This window comes from Calliopsis andreniformis, unplaced genomic scaffold (genome assembly GCF_051401765.1).
Source record: "Calliopsis andreniformis isolate RMS-2024a unplaced genomic scaffold, iyCalAndr_principal scaffold0001, whole genome shotgun sequence".
Taxonomy (NCBI): Eukaryota; Metazoa; Arthropoda; class Insecta; order Hymenoptera; family Andrenidae; genus Calliopsis; species Calliopsis andreniformis.
Window position 1 is genome coordinate 40,094,181 of NW_027480422.1, and position 22,393 is coordinate 40,116,573.

Genomic DNA, 22,393 nt, shown 5'->3' on the forward strand with positions numbered 1-22,393 from the left:
CCTGTACATGAATGCTCCAACAAGAGTTGAAGATATGTATCAGCGTATCAATACAGCATGTGCAAATATCACCTCGGATATACGTGTCACAGTTCAAAATTCCTTTAGATACAGTTTACAGCAATGTGTCGACGTAAACGGACATCATTCTGAACATTCATGAAACACAACTATTTTGATTTCATGTGTGTGCGTGTGCGTGTGTATTGTTATATTTGACCTTCACCTGGTCCTCTATTTCGGTGTCAATAAGCGTAAAATACTGATGCATTTCAAAATGTCTAACGAAGTATATGATCGATTGCAATCAATTTCGCCGAGCTGATTCACCAAAACAATATGATATCAGTCATAAGACCGTATTCGTGGATTCGTAATATGTCGTAGCACATGACACGTAAGAAGTACAACGCAGGTTTATAGTTTTCTGCGTACTTGTACAGGATATAACACGTAAACATTTCAATATTTGAGGCGGTGATAGGAAACACCAAATGGGTTACAAAATGTCCGTCAATATAATACCAGACCGGCTTCTGTTTTGCAGTAATTATGTTCTGTTATAGGCCGTGTCAATTACACGTGCTTCAGTTGCACAATCGCATAAGGTTGCATGACGTATCGCAGAATTAGCGAATTCCAGGAGAATCGACAAAACATTATGGTCCCTCCCCCCTTTGCCTCTTGAAAAGTTAAACGCTTTTATGTTTCTTACATAATTTATTACAATTGAATATTATTTGGTTTTTCTATCTAAGCTTCTGAGAGGCTTTTGTTCTAATCTCATTTAGAGTTTCGGTCGCTATCTTTAGGAAGTGACTTATCAAGAGCGGATTCAAAATTTCTGGAGACATCGAATCGCTTCTTGGTAATTGTTGACAGCTTGATTTCGTCTGCATTCAGTTACTGCCTACTCAAGGAGGGGTTTTATTCTTAAAGGATAGTAAATCAGCTATCTATGAGATACTCGTTATCACAGCTTTATACTTGGGATCCAGAATTAGGAGGTCGTATATCCAACAGGTTAATGATACGAACCCTTAACCTCTAAAGGAATACCAACTGTATCTGTTCTTTGTTACGTCGCTGAACAATAATCATTGCCTACCAGAGAAGCGGTCTTATTATCTCTGAACAGGTACAACAGTTAGCTCCAAGGTTTTCGTGCTATCACCACGATTGCCAGAAACAAGTTCGTTTTCTGCCGCTTTTGCGGCTCTTTTCAAACTCAAAGTTCTAAGAATAAGGTTACGCAATACCGCTAAATTGAGGTTATCTTATTCTATTTTCGGTTTTCGAATTGCAAACTATTACAATTTAGGTAACATTTTATAATGCTTTATATTAGTAATAATGAAGGTGATAGCAATATTTGCTTCAAAAGAGCAATCTTATAGTATGTGTTCTAAACTTAAATATTGTTCAATCGTATGAATACCTTATTGTTAGAACTTTTCATATAAAATTGAGGGCGATAAATTTCTACGTCTAACCGTCTACAAATGAGGCCGTCCCATGGATTATTCTGAAATTTTATGTTAACTCAACCTTCTATTACTGGAAAATCGACGCTTCATGTTCTATTTTCTCACAAAGTTTCTAATGATGTAATTTCGTGCCCTGTACTTCTTCTACGCTTCGGTATAAATGCATCCTGGACAGCTCTCCTGGATAGACACCGTCCGATTACTCAATAGGAAGTTCATAATATGCGACATGGCTGTTATAATATGCGACATAACACACATAACTTAATTTTCGTTAATGCTAATAAACTTTGTGGCTTTCTTGATTTCTTTACCTCATACATAAGCTTTAGACATAGCCTTTTAACAGCTTTATAATCCTATGTTCTCATACACCTAGTTTCATTTGTTCTAAAAATATATCAAGGGCTTACACTAGTAAGAAAAGAAATGTAAAGATAATATAATTTTAGGAAAATAGAAGAAAGATAGCGTCTATAATAGAGTAGAAATGACAGATGAAGACAGAAAAGGAGAGGAAATAAAATGAGTTAGTAGTAGACATCTTAATGGATGTGTAGGAAAATCTTCAGTGAAATGATTTAACGCGGAGGTGATTTTCATGAGGTCAAGATAGATAACGGAATTGCGTTGTCCTTGACCAGATTAAAGAGTTGAAACTCACCGTCAACTTTACTACTCTTTATTCAAGCGGTGATTAGCTCTACTACTGTCGCGATCTATGTCGCCAAACGAACTATGCCTAGGTGCGTCGAACTCATCGGTCGTTTCGGCGATCAGCGACCTTTCGGGAAGCAAAAAGGGGAGGCCGAGACAATAACGTTTTCCCAATTCTCCTGGAATTTGCTAATTTTGCGCGAAGTCATGCAACCGAACGCGGTTGTGCAATTGAAGCACGTGTAACTGGCACGGGCTATAACAAATCAAATGAGCAATAAAATATTGAACAATAAAATACTTCTATTTATGAGACTTTTAATACGTGTTAAAAACCTTCCAAAATAAACACAACCTTTTGAAGCAACTGAATGCTCTAATTCCATAGACTCTTTCAATGCGTTTGTCTCACCGATATGCACGATGCAGTCTTCGTTTTAGAACATAGTGCTAACTTCAAAGTAGTGATGCTTAAGAAAAGTGCCCACGGGCGCCTGGCAATACCAAAACCTCTTGCGTGATGCTTATCCTGAAGGAATCTTCCACTTCTTGAGAAACAGCCTCCACTCTGCTGTTGAAGGCGGCTTTAAAACTTCACACGAACAATTTCAGGCATTTTCAATAGTTCGCGCTCGCCTCGTAGGTACTTGAAAATCACTGCTTTGAAGTAGTATTACTACAAAATGAAAACAGATCAGATACTGTGTTATAGGACATTTCGTAGTTAAATTAGGGTCCCTTACTACCTCCTAACATATTGAAACACATACATGTTACACCGTGTATTTTTCATACTGGCGCATCATTGACTGTGTTGCATTTCTATTTTATTCATGTACTGTATTATATTGTTCTTCGTTGTTTACAAAAACACTGCGCTGGTATTATTGTAATCCATATATACATACCATCAGCCAACCTTTTAAGTGTAGTACCGCAATCACCATCTCCACAACCCCTATCTAAGTTATTGATAACATCTTCTTTTTCAATTATGCTTTTACAGGCTTTTTCTAAGCATTGTTTTAATATATCCTGTTGTTGTGAGTTGATTTGTAATCCAACACATTCTACAGGTTTCATTACTTCATCGTGGAAACATCTGTCTGTATGTTCCGAGGGAACACTGTATGTGGAACCTGGCCACCGTGGTGCATTGGTAGGATCATCCAAACAACCAAGTAACATATCTTTATCATCCTCAGGTAATTTTAGAAGAGTAATATGGACTCCTGCACTATTCAGGGACGTCATGAAGACTCCTGAATACACTCGAAGTGGTTGTATATTCATATTCCCTGCAATAAAGGTATCTATGTAAGGTAGAATTACAGAATACATCTAATAATATTACACAAGCAGTATTACTTCGTTAGAAGATCGTTGTTAACTTGAAATTATTCAGAGCGAACGAGTTCCACTTGTCTGCATTATCACTCAAAAGTTTGACAAAATCAGAATAAGTTGTTATAAATATGAGTTGAAATCGTAGTAAACGTTTGATTATTGGCCTTCAAATACAAAATGATATAAGGAAATAGACTAGATGAACCAAATAGATGAACCAACAAATTGTTGTTCAAAGTAGGTTCTTCTTTTAAAAGGTGGAATACTCAGTTCTGTTATGTTTAAATAAGTAATATTACAGAACTTTTACAAAGGAAAATGGTAACTAATAATGTTGTAAAATTCATACAATTATGTTATAAAATCCAAAACATACACGTGCAAAAATTACAATTAAGGAAATCGACCAACCGAAAAATAGTTCACGTTAAATTACGAATAGTTTGTTCAGTTTCAGTAGATTCTATACGTACGATGTTCTGAACAAGTGTTACCCAGAAAAACCTTAAAAAAGTAAATAAAAGCATGTCCAGTGTATGGGTTCCTTTGAAAAATCTACCTTACAGAAACTAATTTCCCACAAAATCTCAATCATTTAAAAAAAGCAACTTTAGATATCAAGCGAAACAAATCTACTAAAATCACTGGAAAACCTCAAACGCAAGAATTTAATCTTCCACCAAGACGTAACTAATATTATAGTCCTAACAAATATCACTTTACAAATGTATTATTATGTATTAACTATTACAAATGTTTGTAACGCTACTTGCACATGCAACACGAACATCATGTTTCACCATATGGAGCACGTTTTCACTTTTATGACAAGAAATCAACTTACAAAAACCTTTGCGTATGCTACACTTAGTAGCTCACTTGGCTAAGAAATACTTGGTGAGTTCGTCTGTAAAGAAATTCAATTATTATAAGCACAGCGTTACTACAAAAGAAGTAAACATTTTTAATATTTTAAACCAACTAAACTATTATAGATATTATCACGTATTTTCCCTGCGTCGAGCTGCCATATGCTCTAGGCAGGAATACGTTAAATTTCAGCGTATCCGTTCTGCAAGTTACACGGCAAAAGAACATTCACCCGCATGGCATCAGACACTTTTTGCGCCGATTAAATGATATGTTCGGAAAATCTAGAGTAACTTGCAGTGCAAGAATGTTGGGAGGGTCAGCTAGCTGGTGCTAGAGGACAGGTCGTGGGTCGGTAACGTTGGCAGAGGTTAGTCGTAATGATAAGGCAAGAACGACACAATCGGTTGTCACGAGACTATATGGTAACGGAAGAGTTGGTTGCGGTTAGTCGACACGTTACAAGTGATCAACAACGAGAGGTTCCGGCACGCGTTCCTACAACGCAATGCATTTTATTCAAAGGAAAGACGTAAAGACGACGGGAGAGGCCTCTGAAGAAACCCGAATGACACTTAACAGTACGGCATTCCATGCCTGAAAATTGAGATCAGGATAATCTGTGCAATTCACTTTGTTCTACCGGTTAAGTTAGCAAATATTTTGTGTGCGACGTCGCTTGCAGACGATATACGGAACAAGTGCCAGGGCCCTGTACGCACACGTGCGACCCCCCAATTCGCGGCACATCTCTTCCCTGCAAGCCCGGCAGCTCTTAGACATAGTCACTATGGTTCGGGTGCATGTGCGAAGAGTCCCCCCACCCGGTAGGTCGTTCTTTTCCGGTGTCGATCCTCGCTTCCTCCGTATCATGGAGAATTCACCAGGATTTCCAATGGCTTCTGCTGCCTGGGCAACAGCATCCGAGCTCTCCACCGCCTTCGTCTCCTCCATGAGCCTTTTAAAGAGAGCAACACTGCAGGACCATTCTTCGGCTTGTGTTCGACAGAATTTCCTCTGGCTTCTTTGGTCCTCTGCGGAAGAGGCAATCCCTCAACTTCGATGGTAGAGAATCTTTGTAGCATCGACTATAACTGCAGGGCCTGAAAGCGGTAACTGCGAGGCCAGGAAACAGAGATGACCTCAAGGTCCCTTGGTCCCTCATACGGTCCTGAAATGTCATGCGCGTTCGGTATGGAGTCACTCGAAATTAGTGGCGATTCTAATTCACGTTTTTTCCCTCCGGGAAGCGTCTCTCAATACGGGATTTGTGAGGGAGCCGTATGGTCGTTCTAATTACGGAATTCGCTAAGCATGGACGGCGTTATGCGCAACGTAACAGCAAAAAATATGTAACGAGTAAGAGGAAGGCCGCGAACTCCCCACTCGAGGCCGCCCTGGTTCGCGCCGCGGCCGCCAGGCGGCAACCGCGGAGTCTCGCGATCTCGCGAGTGAAATCGCGACGCCGCGAGAATAAAAGGCGGGTAGGCCGGACCAGGCGGCAGAGCGTTCCAGTCACCGAGCGTGCCTACAGCGAGCGATACCGCAACGAGCACACAAGCTGGTTCTCTCTTTTGTAATAGGCTGTCCTCAGTCCTCCAACGGACCCTTGGAGGTGGTGTTCCAACCGCTCCTTGTGGTAATAACCGTGATCCTCAACGGGAGAGTTACCTCTCCGCGTCACCAACCGCGGGTCTCTGTGCATCACCCGTGGCGTAGCCCGGTGGACACAGGCAACGGACTCTTCGGCCCAAGGTCAACGGGTGGCGTAGCCGGCGTGGCCTGTAGCGCCAGCCTCAGATTCCAATCCCGATGATCCTACTCCCCTGCATACTGTAAGCACATCGTGGAGCAGCGGCTCCCAACATTCACCGACACCGCCGTTGGGGATACCAGATCCCCTCTACCGCATGCCGTAGGGAACAGCGGTTCCCAACCTACCGACGCCGACTAACCGGGGAGCTACGACTCCCAACGCGAGCGACTAGGTGGGACTCCCCACTCGCCGAGAAGGAGCAGCAGCTCCCACTCCGAATTGTACACGAGGGGCATCGGGCCTCTCCCGCCGCGCGTAACTAGAAAGCAATAAAGGACTGTTTAAAAACCGAGATATAGCTGACTCCCTTCATTCGCTACACGAACCCGGCGCCCGACTGAGGCGGCACCTTCTTCCTCGCTCCCCCCGGCGACCACGCACAGCGTGGTCACAAATAAACACATATATCACATGACTATTTAGTCAATGTCTTTAAGTCTACAACTACCGGTTGTAAATACTCTAAGTGGGCACCGAGGTTGCAAATTTCAGTGCGATAATTTGCTTCGATTGGGGTATCCAAGTGGCGGTCCCCGGACCCGTTCATCACTCGTAGACCATACGAGGGAGATCCGCTGTAGGGAAGAAATTCATCCCCCTTGACTATCATCACTGTTATAAGAGGATTGTGTTATCCTTATTATTACGGAAGTTCTTTACGGCGGAGTCCACCAACTATTTTTTAGTTAAGTAAGCAAACTAACTGCAGCATACGCAATCATTTTTGTAAATTTTTGTAAGTTGATTTCTTCTCATAAAAATGTAGGAATACTCCATAGGGTGATACTTGATCTTCGTGTAGCATGTGCACATAACGTTAAACATATTTTTAATGGGAAATACATTATAGCGAAAGAAATGAGGTTAAAAATTGTATTTCTTGGGACCACATTATTAGTAACGTTTTGGTAGGAGATTGAATCCTTGCGCTTGGCGTTCTCCAGTCTTTTTCAATAGATTTGCTTACCCTTATATCTTGAATCGATTTTTTTAAATGAGTGATGCTTTCTAGGACATTTTTCTCTGTAGAATACACTTTTCGAAGGAACGATTATACTTGCCGTGCTTCTTTTTACCTTTTCAAGGTATTTGGGCGGATTTCACGCCTTTTTGTGACATTAAATAAAGGTTTACGCATTCTTAATCAAGCTTAGTTTAGCCTAAAGAGGAAGTGTTTTGCATCTTTCTGAATTAAAGCAACTTATATAACAACCTACGGAATTGTTTGACATCATTCACGAATTTCCGTAGTATGTTTTCTGACGTGACCGTCTCGCTAAGACGTATTCGGGGTAGGGCGGGTATGCAGAATCCGGGCACTACGCGTTCCACGCCTTGATTTTTCCCGTGGGCGCCAGGTACAGTAATGCTGCGGACGAGAGCCGTTTCGTCTACACGGACGAGAGCCGCGGTTTATCCTACCTCGTTTGATACGTGCCGCCGAGAAACCAATTCTTGGAACCATCGCGTTCGAGCTCGACGCCCAAGAACAAGGAGGTCATAAAAAACAACGATAGCATCAGGGATTTAAATAGAAAAAATTGAAGTTTCTTATTCGCAAACGGTTTTTCACGCAAGTAACACCAGTTGATTCCTTGTGCTCTCCCGATTAAAATGATGTCAAACACGACATGATTCCGATTATTTTTAACAAAGATACCTAAAACTTGGTTTGTAGAACGAAAGGTCATGCTCATCGCGTTATGTAAACAGACCCGGGCGCGACTCTCGTCCGTGAGTGGTAGTCGATTTTAAGCACGACCAGTCCCGAGCGCTGCTCTCGTCCGTGAATGGTAGTCGATTCTAAGGCACGACTAGACCCGAGCGCGACTCTTGTCCGTGAGTGGTAGTCGATTCGACGAGCGCGGCTCTCGTCGTAGGGCTAACTCCCTATTATTCCCTCATATTTTTGTGTTTAATTATTTAATGACTGAAATTATTAAGAAAATGAAAGCATAATACAAAAAGTATGTATATAAGTTCCGTTTTAAATGTTTAGAAATTTTTATTTTTTTATTTTTAATATCTTCTTTCCGACATCGATTAAATATAATATACATAAATTCTGTTTATGTCATTTTTAGCTCGTAAAGAACTGATAGAAAAGTAACTTTGACGATTCTCTGTAACCGTCGCAGGGTTCCAACCTTTATTATTTAAATATCTTTATTATAAATAATAGGAATCATGTCGTATTTGATATCATTTTTATCGGGAGAGCACAAGGAATCGATTGGTGTTACTTGCGTGAAAATCTGTTTGCAAATAAGGAACTTCAATTTTTCGTATTAAATCCCTAATGCTATCCTTGTCTTTTCTGACGTCATTGCTTTCGGACATCGAGCTCGAGCATCGACGGTCGAGCAAGACCCTTTTTTTTTGCTTCTCCGGTCGTGTACCAATTACCTCGGCGACCGAGAGCAAAGGAAGCCGAATCGACTTCCAGTCGCGGACGAGAGTCGCGACCAGACCGGAGAGCGGCTCTCGTTCGCAACATTACTGTATTGTATTATAAATTCGTCTCATTGTGCTCAATCATTTGCAGTTTACTTACCAGAGAAATCTATAAATTCGAAGCTAAAATATGTAGTGTACGGATACTTAAAACTTACTAAGCTGGTATATAACATCATGAACAACAATTCCTTGTTCTAATTGACTTAGTGCTCCAAAGTTATTAACGATTACTGCAACTGAATCTCCACTATGCAACGGTATTGAGTCACAAATACGTTTTAACATGAACGAGACCACTTCGTGCGATGTTGATAGTTTAAGTTTTTCGTATCCCGCTTCTCCGTGGACACCCATTCCACATTCTATTTCATCTTCAGCTAATTCGAACATTTGAGGTTGACCTGAAACAGTTAAAATCATTGTTAAAAAAAGTAATTTAATTTCTTAGAGTAACTTCATTTTTTAACTAAGAGAATTATTAGTATGCTACATCCGTCCTTTATCTGGTCCCCTTTTTCGTTGTCAATAAGCGAGAAATGCTGATGTACTTCATAACATTGATATGCGAGCGATTACAACCGACTCCGCTGAGCCGATTTGGCAAAACAACGCGAAAGCATTTTCCTTTTGGGTGTTACGAATAATGACCGAAAAACGAATATAAAAAGAAGTCGAGTCGGAGAATATAGGGTTAGTCAGTCCGGGACCAGAGCGAATCTCTGACCATCACCCCGACGCTAGAGCTGTAACATCGTAACAGCGAGGGCGTATCAAGTAGTAACAGAAAACCGCGTAGAGTCGAAGGGAACAGCAAATAATTCCGCGAAATCCGAATCCGCCTCTTTATACTGCGTAGAGGAAAACTGCGATGTGAAGCGAACTCCGAGCGGCTAGCAACCGGCTACACGCGCGCGGTGACATCATTGACATTGTACACAAGAGAAGAAGAAGATTGTATGTAAACTGTAACTTGTTAAATATATATATAATTGTTTAAACCTAACATTGTCTGCCAGCTCACTTCTCTCCTCTGCTTCCATGAAAGAATACTCTATAAGACAAGCATAGTCAAAGTGTGCTTCAGCAGTTTGAAAGTACAAGAACCCTGAAGATCGATCTCTGCCGCTCGAGACGATCACTCGTCTAGTTAGGACGTAACAACCACAAAGCGAAATCGTAAACTATAGTTGCAATGATATTAATAAAAGCAAATAGGTTCGCTTCCGTAACATTCCAGTGTGTTATATGGTCAAAGCTATAGTTGAACGCAGACTTCGAGGGAAGAAACTTAATAAGCTCATACATATGATTGAAAGAAAATCGAAATTCATACACAATACTAAAAATATACAAATGAAACATAGTAGTAATTGAAGAACCGAAATGTGTTTTCAGTTCTTACTGTTGACGTTTTCAGGTGTAAGCCGAGACACGCTAACACTGGTACATGTCATAAGGAGACTCGCTTTTATAATGAGGATTACTCATGTTCTATTTTATTGCTCATTAGCCAATATGTTTTAATTAGTCCACTCAGCGATTAAAAAACTAGGAGGAGGGAAGCATATTTCAGTTGCTAGACTGTATCCCTGTTGATGTTGTGAGAGTGTTTGAGTATCTTAATTGATTCTTTGTACTTCCTTGAAAAGTACCCTCTAATTTTATCAAAACTTTCACTTCATCGAGGAGAATTTTGTGGCCAGTTGTTGACTGCCGTTCTGCCATAGCTGATTGTGTGTAGTTCCATCTGGTGCATCTCTCGTCTTCTGCGAATTGTGTGTCGACGCTCCCCTCAGTTTTGCTTATCTAGATCTTCTTGCACGAGCAATGCTTTTGTAGATCTCTGTCGATGAAATTTGGGGTTGTGAATCTTTGGGGAAAGTAAGCACTTGTCCGATTTGGTGTGAGTGGTAAAGATTATACAGTTCTCACTGTTGAGGCTTTCGGGTGTAAGCTGTGTCCTTCTGGAATTGTTCTCCCAACGTTTCGCCAGCAAGTCAAGAGACACACTAATACTGGTGTGTGCCTTGTGGTGCTCTGTTCTTATACCGGAGTGTGTTCATGTTCTGGATCACTGCTCACCAATGGAAAGGTACTTTTAATTGATCAACTGAACAATTAAAAAACCGGGATGCTCCTGAATGGCTGCTCCTGATCCCTATACGTAGTACCGTGAAGCATTGGAGATAATGAAACACCCTAACAACATCAATAGGGATACAGACTACCACCTGAACCAAATCTGGAGCTCTCTTCTCCCAGTTTTTTAATTGTTCAGCTGACTAATTAAAGGTACCTTCCGATTGGTCAGCAGTGATTCAGAACATGAACACACTCCGGTATAAGAACAGAGCACCACAAGGCACACACCAGTATTAGTGTGTCTCTTGACCCCCTGATGAAGCTAGTTGCAATGCTAGCGAAACGTTGGGAAAATAATTCCAGAAGGAGACGGCTTACACCCGAAAGCCTCAACAGTGAGAACTGTGTGATGCCGGGCCGTGATAGCCTCAAATCTCTGATCAGGATCCCTCCTCTGTAAAGAAACGTCAGTAATACAGTCCACTGCACTACCTTAGCGTTGCAGACTGCTCTCCCTACTACATAGGCTCATCGTCGAGGCTTGGAGTCGGTAGCTCACAGTTCAGCTCAAAATATTCGATAGCTAACTGTTTCGGCTTCACCGACCCTTCCTTGTTTTAGACGCTAGCGTCGCTGACCGGCACGAACAGAGGAGGGACAACCACCAAAGGACAAGGGGCGGCCCAGAGCCAAGCTGCGGACTGCCCCCCTCCCCCCAATCCCTCCTTTTGGGAGTTATTTTAAAATAAAAGGTCCTTTTAAGGACAGACGAAAATAAAATTGACCACGTACACTTTCTTTGTGATAACCGATCTATAGAACCTCATCCGCACCCCGTTAGATCCTTATTCAGCGATTCTAACAGCATGTAGTTCGTAACTTATTAAATATACGAAAATGACAAATCTAAACATAATCCACCAGCTTATCTCCTCTTTTTCTTTCTACTACACACTTCTAAAATAAGTTTAATCAAGCTGTGCTTTAGCACTTTAAAACAGCAAGAACCCTTAAGGCCGATATCCGCCCCTCTTCAACTCATCATCAACAAGCGTTTCTACTCCATCGACTTCCATTTCTGACATGGGAAAATAAGCATGACACATAAACAGGTAATATAAATCATAAATCAAAGTGCATACACCATTGTGACATCTTTCTGTAGCATGAACGGCTGATAAAACGTACCACCAGAAGCAACAGTGTAAACTAATGGAATTACGTTGCAGACGTCAAAGTAGCGTAAAAGGCACCCACGATGATAGAAAGAAGACTTCTGGCCACGAACGAGTTAGCTGCCCAACACCGAAGCCAGCAAGCTTGGGTTATATTACCCAGATTAAAGAGTGATAACGGTGCCAGTTCGATAGGCAGACTTCGCCATGGTCATAGGGTACACTGTGAATAGCTGGCGTCTAGTGAGGAGTGCGTCCTCGCTCTGCGTTCCGGAATATGTCCTCAGTTCATGCGACGGAAGTCCGATAGCCGTCAAAGTACTATCAAAATGCCAATTCATCAGACACGTTAGCCCTGAAAATATGACAGTAAACAATAGAAAGACGAACATTCCTACTCTCCGGCGTGACTATCCTGTCTGCAAGCTGGCGGTGGCGCCGTTGTACACAGCGAGTTTAGTCGGACTAAACAAAAGTGGTTGTGTTGGTATACCAACCTTTGATTACTCCTGTATGGATAGCGATTGGGCCATGGTCCCAGTACGAAACACGTTCTTGACAAGTTCATCAATGGTGCCGTACATTGCCAGTTTTATGAACAACAATCTTTAGACCGGCCGAGTTGAATAGCACTCAAGTCTGTAGTGGTAAAGCCAGAATTGGGAGGAGACGAAAGTTACTTCGTACACTTAAAATTAACGGGCCTGTCCCGTCACAACTTGGTTTCATAATCTCCGCGGCTGTACCGTGTTCGCGATCCGTAAGATTTCTCGCCAAATTAATTTTAAGCAATTGGTTAAAAAGAACCTGAAAACGAACGTCTTTCCAATGTGTTGAACACCCCAGACGATTCGACCTCTCGTTAGAGTTTCTATGACAGTACGAAAACGTGTCTTTGATGTTTTCGGAGTCCATTTGCTCCTCAGTTTTCAGTCTCTCCGAAATACGAATATAGGGTGTCAGCTGGATTTCGGGCGTTAACAAATTTAAATTCATTAGCCATCGATTGTGGAAGGAAGATCCCCCTCAGTTACCTTGGAAGGGCGGAAAGCAACCCCACTTCCTTGGTCCCACGACGGTGGTGGCGGATGGCGTTGGTAGTCCAGTGATGGTGATGGAGAAAACCTGCATTCCTCGGTCGAAAGCCGTGCAAATCGAAGCAGAAGTAACGGGACGATGAATTAACAAAAGCGAGTTCTCGCGAGTGGCTCGCAAATGCTTTATGACTTGCATTCCGCCGTTCGGCAAAAGCACGAAATTGTGGCCTTATAAATGGCCGCATACACATTTATTAATGGCTTAATAAATGTTATTAATGGCTTAATAAATGTTGGTTGACAAGACGTACCATTCATATAATAGAAGGACTACGCGACAACACCATTCGCAGCTATTTGGAGGAGATGCGAACATAGTCACAGTCATCTTAATTGCGGCACAGTCATCTTAATAACAGCTGAGTTGTACAGCGTCTGGAGATTCGGCAAACTTGCCGAGTTCGATTCAGGTACGCAGGGGTACCTTCATGAACGATTGTATGGATGTTGGATGATGGGTGGGGGAACGATAGACACGAAGAACAGTAAAAGTCTTCTTGCCAAGGACGCAGCCATTGTTGATACAACGATTGACGCTGAGGTACCTCAGGATGGCCTAAACACGAGGAAAACAATAGTCGGTTGCAAATCCGCGAATGGTGAATGGCTACCTTAACCTTCTTTCGGTTTGAGACATCGAAGGGATGATGCGTATGGTAAGTGCTTCCTTAACATTCCCCCGAGGTTCAGTTAGAGAGCATCAAACATCACAGTCTAATTATTTGGCTTCTGGTGGTCGCTAAGGCATAGTGGCAGGAAGCAGAGCGAACCGTGATTACTGATTACCGCCAGCCTGCAGATGAGTACGAACATCGCATCCACGACTTTTCGCGAGATTAGTTGATCTTAAATGTTTAGCAGCATGTAGCTATGTAATATACAGGATGTACCAAAACTAGTCGTACAAGTAGAAGACGGGTAATTGTACATGAAGAAGTAAATATTAACGTTATTTAAGGTTTAGATTGGGTGATATTTTTGTATTTACTTTTCACGGGAGAAGTATACTGCTTAATTTATCAACTATATACCAAATTTGAATATATAAATAGTAAACTGAAAAAGAAAAAAGAAGTACTTAATTTATATTTCAAACCTGCTTTAAAAACTACTTTTTCCTTGACAAGTTGTCCTTCGTTTATATATTTTTCAGCTTCCCATAATTATCCTTAAATATTAGAATAATTATAGTGAATAAGAGATAGTGCAAAAAATTTTTTTTGAAATTTAGGAAACAATGTTTTACGATAAGCATTGTCCCTTTAAAGCGGTTCGTCACATTTAGTGTCCAGATGGCGTGGTACACGAGGTTGTGGTACTGGTCGTAAAGCAATTGGAACTAAATGGAAGTATCAGGTCTGACGGTTTACGTGTTCGCAAATTAATATTTAGCTTTTAACAATGATCGTATATACCTAGGGATTAGTACAACCTATAATACAGTCCTTGGGACTAGACAAGTACAGTGAATACTGACTATAAATGGAAAATACAGTAAGTACGATACGATAATAGTTCAGTGGATATTGGATGTAACTGGAAGATACAATGAGTACCCTCATTATGAGAATGGATGGTTCCGGATGGTGTGAAGCACGTCAAGGTCGCCGTATTAATAACGTATCGTTTAGGGTCAGTGAAGACAATTAGCCTAACTCTATTTTGCTTTCATACGATTTATGACTGAGACTTACAATTAGGTTGCGTGCGGTGATTGAGTCTGAACAGTCCTGGTAGCAGGTAATGATGTCTACATTGGGTCTTCCAATTATGGGCTGTTTGAGATTGTTTGTTATTGAATGAGCGTTAGAAATGAGCAGTCCGACGTCGTATTCTTAAAGAATATGGGGTGAGAATGGCTATGCCCTTTGTGTGTGATGACACTGAAGAGTGAGAAGCTAAAATTTTCTAACAGATACGTATTGGCTCGACTAAAGGAATAAGGCTGCAGAACAGGGAAACAACACATACGCGAAATCAGACAACTGCAGTTGTGTCTGAATATTTAACTATAGCTAATTAAGACTACAAAGTTGTCTACAGTTGATTAGGACTGAAGTTGCTAAGGTTTTAATAATTACCGACCTTAATGTCCCCCCATAATGTAGATCACCTTCAGTGCTTTTTACTTAGATCTCTTATCGAAATACGACTGTAGTACATATTGTAAAATAGGAAAACAATTTTACTTTGTTGGACAGTACAGTAGTTAAGTACTCACCTGGTATAGCACATGTAGTCAAACCAACAGCATATGTAGCCATATTTTTTAAAACAATCTGCGTGATTTTAAAAATGTCTTCAAGTGACAATCCTCTTTCAGCAAGTGCACCAGCTATTTTAATAAGGAATAGCATTCCAGTTAATCCACGTTTGCCAGCAGCACCTTGATCTCTATCCGGTATGCTGCAATCCTCGTCTACAACTAAGTCTGCTACCTGTAGTGTTAAATATTTAATATTAGAAAAGACAAAAGCATCTCCACAAAGACGACAATAAGTTACTTTCTAACGTGAATTTTTGTACAAATTTAGTTTAATATGTTCGAATATGGTACTTAGTGCATGATCTTGAAGTGGCTGATGATAACGAGTATTTGTGAGTAAATATTTTCGGTAAATATACAGATTAGGGGAGCCACCTTCGATTTCAATGACCTTAAAATATGTTGTCAAGGTCATTCTGAACAACTTTTCCCTATACATATATCAGGAGGTCTCTTTTAGTTTTCGAGATATTCGCAAAAAAGTTTTCAATCTTAAAAAGAGCGTTCGGAATTGGCCTAGGTTAGATTCCTTAGAGCGGGAGGGGGGGGGGGGGGGGGGGGGGGGGCTACCAAAATAATAGACACGTTTCAACTCGTTTATTCCTTTATATCTTCAATTATTTTATATGTATCTGCCATTACTTGAAAAAAAGCATCTAGTCCTTAAGAATCGTCAAAATTGAATGTTTTTTTAAATACAAATTCTGCCAGACATGGTTGAAATGATATTCTCTACGACCATATCAAGGAATATTGCGACGAATATCTTTTCATAGTATTTCAATATTCTGGGTATGAACACCTGTGGTTCAATCAACAAAATTTGTTGAATGATTTAAAAATCATTCTCTCTCTCTCTCTCTCTCTCTCTCTCTCTCTCACTCTCTCTCTCTCTCTCTCTCTCTCTCTCTTTCCCTCTCTATTTTTGTACGTAATCTTATCTCTTCATCGCGGTCCCTTGATGTGGTATACACCACTCAACGATGGAATACCCGCTTAAGGGGGCAGACTCCTTGTGTTTTGAGCTGTGTGCGTGCGCTCACACAAGCAAAGAAAGTCATACACGTATACGCGATGAGCGAGAGAGACAAACGGTTTCGCAAATTACGCTTTACGTCTCGATACTTGCATAAATGAATTTTTCGCGGGTACAGAACCCACGAGTAGACTTCACTACAGGGTGCTCTGGTCCGTTTAAACTTCAATAAACACTATACGTTGAGAAAACTGTAAAATTACAAACTGTAAGCATGAAACAGACGCTGTTATAAACTAGCAAGATGGCTGCCGAAGTGACATTTTCGCAAATATCTCACGATTTAATGGTTTTTTCACTCATAGCACACCAGAGCACCCTTCCTTGAATTAGCACAATATCGTGGAAATGCGATTTTCCTCAATTTAACACTTCTTGAAGGCGTAAAGCGTAATTTTCGTTGTGCACCCGTTTTGACACAAAAATAGTTCAACGATTTGCCGTTAGAAGCGTTAATGGTATATCTCAATCAATTTGGTCATATTACCATCAGCACCGATAAAAATACAGATCAGTCGGTAAATGTAATCTAGAATTTAACAGCTGAATGGCGTATTCATCGAATACACGAATACAGACGTAAGAAAGGCTTAGTTGCCAAAACGTATTGAAAGTTTCGTCACGCTGTTGCCACATATATGTATGTACATATTACAATTCTGCCCATCAGGAAAACTTGAACGAATCCAACTCCAGCCGAGATTTTGATTCTTACTAATAAGGGAACATCGCGAGGTGAAAGTCTCCGATTTTGATGAAACTTTGTAGGATTGTAGAATAGCCGAAAATATTCGACACATATTTTTTTTTATTGCTTCTAATTCATCTAAAGGGTGTGAAAACCACCCCCAAAGTTGGGGGTGGAAAACATATTTCGTTTAATATCTCCAAAACTAGTGCGTATAGCAAAATGATATAAATGGGGCGATTGTGTATTTTTGAACGACGAATCCACCTATGTAAATAGTTTTTAAAAATATCAATTTATTTAAAAAATATATTAAAAAATAGTATATTGTCGTTGTTTTCACTGACAACATGCTGATCGATCGTTTTGCAAATTTGTATGCAAATACTATGAACCAAAACACAAAATGCGGCTAAAATAGAATTTTGAATTTTTACGTTATAAACAAAATAATAACATTCCTAGTTAAATTGCATTTTGTGCGAAATTGGGCCCTGAAACGAGTGGTTTTACGAAAAATATATACCCCTATAATATTTTTGTCATTATATTATGATACATGTTGTTTATTGTTCACTAAATGTATAAATTATAACATTGCTAATGAATACTCGCAACGTCTTGCACTTGTTGCAAACAGTACAAGAGGTTCAGTGTGAGTGACTCTTGATCGATGAAAATGTAGCAAGTAAAGGTGATTTACAAATTATTATTCTTCAATAGTTATTATTTACTATAAACAAACAATTGGAATTGTTCCAGAAGTTATAGTTTAATCCACTAATTTTACAAGAAAGTACTATAGTTGAGTGTGAATTAGGCATTCCCTCATAATCTGTAGGTGCCTGGTTCGAATCTCGTGGTAGCTTTTAATTTTTTTTGTTTTCAATTTTTGTTTTAAATAATTCTAATTTTTATATACCTTTTCACAGATTACAATTATACTACTCGTAACATTTTTATTTTTAAATAAAAAAAAATTAAAATAATTTCGCTTGTTTATTTCTTATTTTGGGATATTGAAAGGATTACATTTGAATAAATTAGAAAATATTTCTATATTACGTAACATTATAATTAGTCTTGATTAATGAACATTTATTATAAATGTGAAATTTTGTGCGAATCTCATACGAAAATGTTGTTTCTTAGACCACTTTCATAATTTTGGGCACATATGTATTGTTTCATTCGCGATACTCTTTCTTTGTCGCTCGCACCGTCCTTTTCTATATTCGTATGAAGCAAAATATCGGCTCAAGGCGTATTCAGTAGAGATTTACTGATGCATAAAATTGTAATTGATGTGGCAACAGCGTGACAGAACTTTCCTACGATGCGATTTGGCAATTATACCTTCGCACTTCTCATTTGTAATTCAACAGGATAACGCTAGATGCCACATTATCAAATGTCGCATGTATAAATTATATATTTTCACTAATGCCCGTTTTTTCGCAACAGCGCTTCGATCGATTCGGAGTAGGCCCCGAAGGAGTCTGCCCCCTTAACTGCCGATCCTAACAACAGAGCAATCTCCACGTTGACCATCTCTAAGCCTCCGTGCTCACCCACGTGGAGTATTCCAGTGGATCACGGGCAAAGGGTTCCTCTGCCAAGACCAAATGGGTGGTGTAACCGCCATGAATCTGTAGCGCTACTACCGATTCAGATCCTGCCGGTCCCCGTTCACTAAGAAATTGTACTACACCTCGAAGCAGCGACTCTGACATCCGCCGACCGGGAGTTTTGACTCCACCACCGACCAGTGCATCAGTCCCACCACCATAACCGGGGAGCAGCGACTCCCATCCGATCGAAAAATCCAGCAGGAGCAGCCGCTCCTGCCTCGCGGTCCGTATTTCAGGTAGACGTATCCGGCCTCTACCTCGCGTTACGCCGTCTGAGAGAGACCATAAATTCTTTAGTAATATTAACCGCTTGGCTTCTCTCATTCGCATATCGAATCCGGCATCCGACTGAGTTGACACCTCCTACTCCGACTCCGCTGGTGACCACGTGCGACGTAGTTTCCTCTTTTATCGTGTTTGAAAGAAAAAGAAATGAAATTTTGTGGATATTTTTTTACAGATCGCATCATGTTTGCATCTAGACTGCTTGTAGAGCAGTCAGGCATAGAGTCAACGCTTCGCCTGACGAGTGTCTTTGGATTATTGGAGATCCAAATAAAAGTTATTGGCTTAAATACAGGGATTGTTGGTTCGTGCAGAATCCGAAAGTTCTACAAGGTTAGAACAGAAGATTCGGATTGTTCGCACGGCGAATAACTAATATCGTGTTGCAAGAGCAGAAATGTGATTATCGATATCGTTATCGATAATTATCAATAATTTCGAAACGTTATTGATAATATGTCTAGAAAAATCAAATCACGACCTCCAGGTCTGCAAATTTCTGACGCTCATGTACCGGGCGGAATTATTCTCTCACGAACTTCGAAACGTAGTGCAAATGTGTAGTAGTAAAATTTTATGTTTCTCCAGAAGAGGATGAAAAGTTAGTGTAGTGCATTGCTTCTTATTATGTACTGTACGATGCAAGTGAGAAAGAATACAAGAACAACATTCTAAATCTTATAGAGATTTCCTTTAGAATCTAATAAATTAAAAAGGTCATGTAAGTACAAATTATTTAATCATATTTTTATTTACAAACATTAAAAATATTATCATACATTCCCCTCCCAATACAATTTTCTTGCCATTGTATGGCTCCTCCTGATGTGTTAAAGTATAATCGTAATTTATCCCTTTGATGTTGACAAAACCTCTCGATCTGTAAAAAGATCTAAACATAGTAGATATGTATCCGCATTTCGTCTTTATTTAATTGGGAAGTATTTCTATTAATATGTTCCTTACGTAGCATGTTGTGTAAGTAGCATATTCAAGTAAGTATTAAAGTTGTGGTTTCTAGTAAAACCGCTATTGGAGAATAAAATATTCTAAATGTCTGGAACAAAAGTGCAAAACAATTTTCGGAGACTCTTCTGGCTCTCCATAGGCGATAATTAAAAATTGCTTTGGTGGTATCTTATGCGGCTACATTTCTTATAAAGGGTTTCAGAATATGGTTACTGAATCCAAATGCTTCGTTTCCTAAAATTATATGCAGTACTACTGTATGAGATTCTGTCCACGGTTTATCAATAGGAAATTGTAGATTTCTCGAACGAAAATTTCGACCCATAATTGATTTTTCAAAAATCTCACTATCACCTTCATTCCATAAGATCCAACATCGATAGTAACAAACGTATAATTGACATCAACTAAAGCTAATGGCATTATCGAAAAATAAAAATTATAATTAAAATCTACTAAGCCACTATTATCTGGGCACTGTATACGGATGTGTTTACCAACCAGTGTCCCTATACAATTCGGAAAATTTCATTTTTTCTTGAATTCAGCAAAAAATTTTTTGTAATTTGAGTAGTTCAGTTGAGCTACAAGGATCAGAACCAGTTTTTTCGCATAATTGTTTAAGTACGCCTTTTACAATAATACTTATGTACTATCAGGTATTTTATTCGGCAGGATGTTATCCGACAGATTTTCCTGCGTCGAGCTGTTCGGATGGACGCCAGGCACTTTCGTGCCACTTATAACGAAAGCGAACGACAATATGCGGCACTTGCAGAGCAGGTACGGCGGCAATCCTCGGCTAGCTCGGCGAAACAGGAAGGGTCGTTGGTCCGGAAACGCAGAGGAATCGAGCCTTCACGGAAAGGCAGAGACGAAACGCAGTTTGTCTTCCACAGGTGTTTATTATAATGTCGGCACCGTGCAGACGGCACGGTTAAGGAAGACCACAGGTGGTCGGTGCGGAACAAACACGTGTCCTAACACTTCGACAAACGCAGACTCGCCCGTTACAAAGTTGTGTCGCTCGAAATGACCGGAATAGCGATACAAATCGATAATTGACACACTACCGCGATATCAAAGACGCCCTGGAGGAAAACCCGAGTCGCGCCTCGCACTAACGGCACTCCGTGCCCGATAATTTTGGAACCAAAGTAATTCAAGCGGCTTACCCTAATTTCGCTCTGCTTATTCTTCGTCGTTTCGGCAACGAGTGAGGAGACTCAGCACGCGCGCATGCGACCCCCCCGATTCGCGGCACGTCCCTCCCCCGCGCAAGCGCTACAGCCCCACCGCGTACTCCTCTCCGGCGACGATCTGCATTTGTTCGGCAATATGGAGACTTCCCCAGGACTTCCTATGGCTCCGGCAGCCTGCGCAACGATCTCCGGGCTCGCCTCCACCCTCGCTTTTCGCTTGAACCTCTGTAGAAGGGCGGTACCGCGTCACCATCTTTCTGCCGGTGCGTAGATCTTCCTCTGGCTCTCTGGTCCACCGCGGAGGCGGCATGTCCCTCAACTCCGTGGGTGGAGGGTCCTTGTACCATCCGGTGTAGATACGGCGCCTGAGTCCGGAAACTGCACGGCCAGGAGACAGGGACAGTCTGAGGGTCCCTCAGGTATCCTCTACGGCCCTGAAACGTCGTGCGTGCTCGGCACGGAGGCACCCGAAATTAGCGACGATTCTCAATACGCGATATTTTCCCTCAGGAGACATCTTTCGGCAGGTGTTCGCAAGGGGGCTGTATGGTCCTTCTTTTCACTAATTGTCACTGACCTCAATAACCGGGGACGGCGCTATGCGCAACGTCACAACTCCTCCACCCCTTTACAAGGACCGGACGGCACCCAGCCGCTATGGACTACCTTGGTCCCACTTGCCTCAAGGCGCGACTCTCTTGGGTTCCCTCTTACGACACAGACGACACAGTGGACGGCACAAAGTACAGACGAGGACAATCGGCAGGATCAACTTTCGACCGGGGACCCGCAGCCACCTCACAACGATACTGCTGGCATCGGCACGGCTAACTAACTACTGTTCTTCTTCTTCGTGATCTTAGCCTAAGCGAGTGCTGGAGGGAGAGGTGTTATGGAGGGTTCTAAACGAATCTACCATACTGGTCGGCAATGTCAATTTTTATTGTACGTTTCATATGACAGGTACTTTGGGGTTTAGCCCAACAACCACAATCTTCTTAATAAAACAAAACTTTGGCCATGACGGCACTTATTGAGCACAGAACGGCAGAACAACAACAAAAAATATCACTTTCTTCGGATCTGGATGGCTTTTGGGTTCCGGGCTCCTTCCCCTGCGACAGGTCTTCATAGCCAGAGGAATCGGCGGGCCTCCCTTGATTGTACGGGGCTGGCCTCTGGTTCATAGGGGTGACATGGCCCCTTCCGGCCTAATGCGCGGCATTTGCCGCACGTCCCCACCGTTTCGCCAATAGCCCTGCAGCGGTAGCAAAATATGCCCCCCGACTCGGGGCACTGTCGCAACCCGTGGGCCATACCTCCGCATC

At 41.3% G+C, this 22,393-nt stretch overlaps 1 protein-coding gene and 1 pseudogene across 1 annotated transcript in view; both read right to left on the reverse strand.

Annotated features, from left to right (window-relative positions):
* Positions 1-22,393, reverse strand: part of LOC143186522 (triokinase/FMN cyclase) — a 79,676-nt gene that overhangs the window by 28,031 nt on the left and 29,252 nt on the right. Inside the window, exons 6-8 of the mRNA XM_076390201.1 lie at positions 15,210-15,426; positions 8,790-9,035; positions 3,053-3,442 (exon numbers count right to left, since the gene is read on the reverse strand). Coding sequence (XP_076246316.1) covers positions 3,053-3,442; positions 8,790-9,035; positions 15,210-15,426 — 853 coding nt within the window. The remainder of the gene's footprint in view (positions 1-3,052; positions 3,443-8,789; positions 9,036-15,209; positions 15,427-22,393) is intronic.
* Positions 19,886-20,385, reverse strand: LOC143186541 (uncharacterized; annotated as a pseudogene).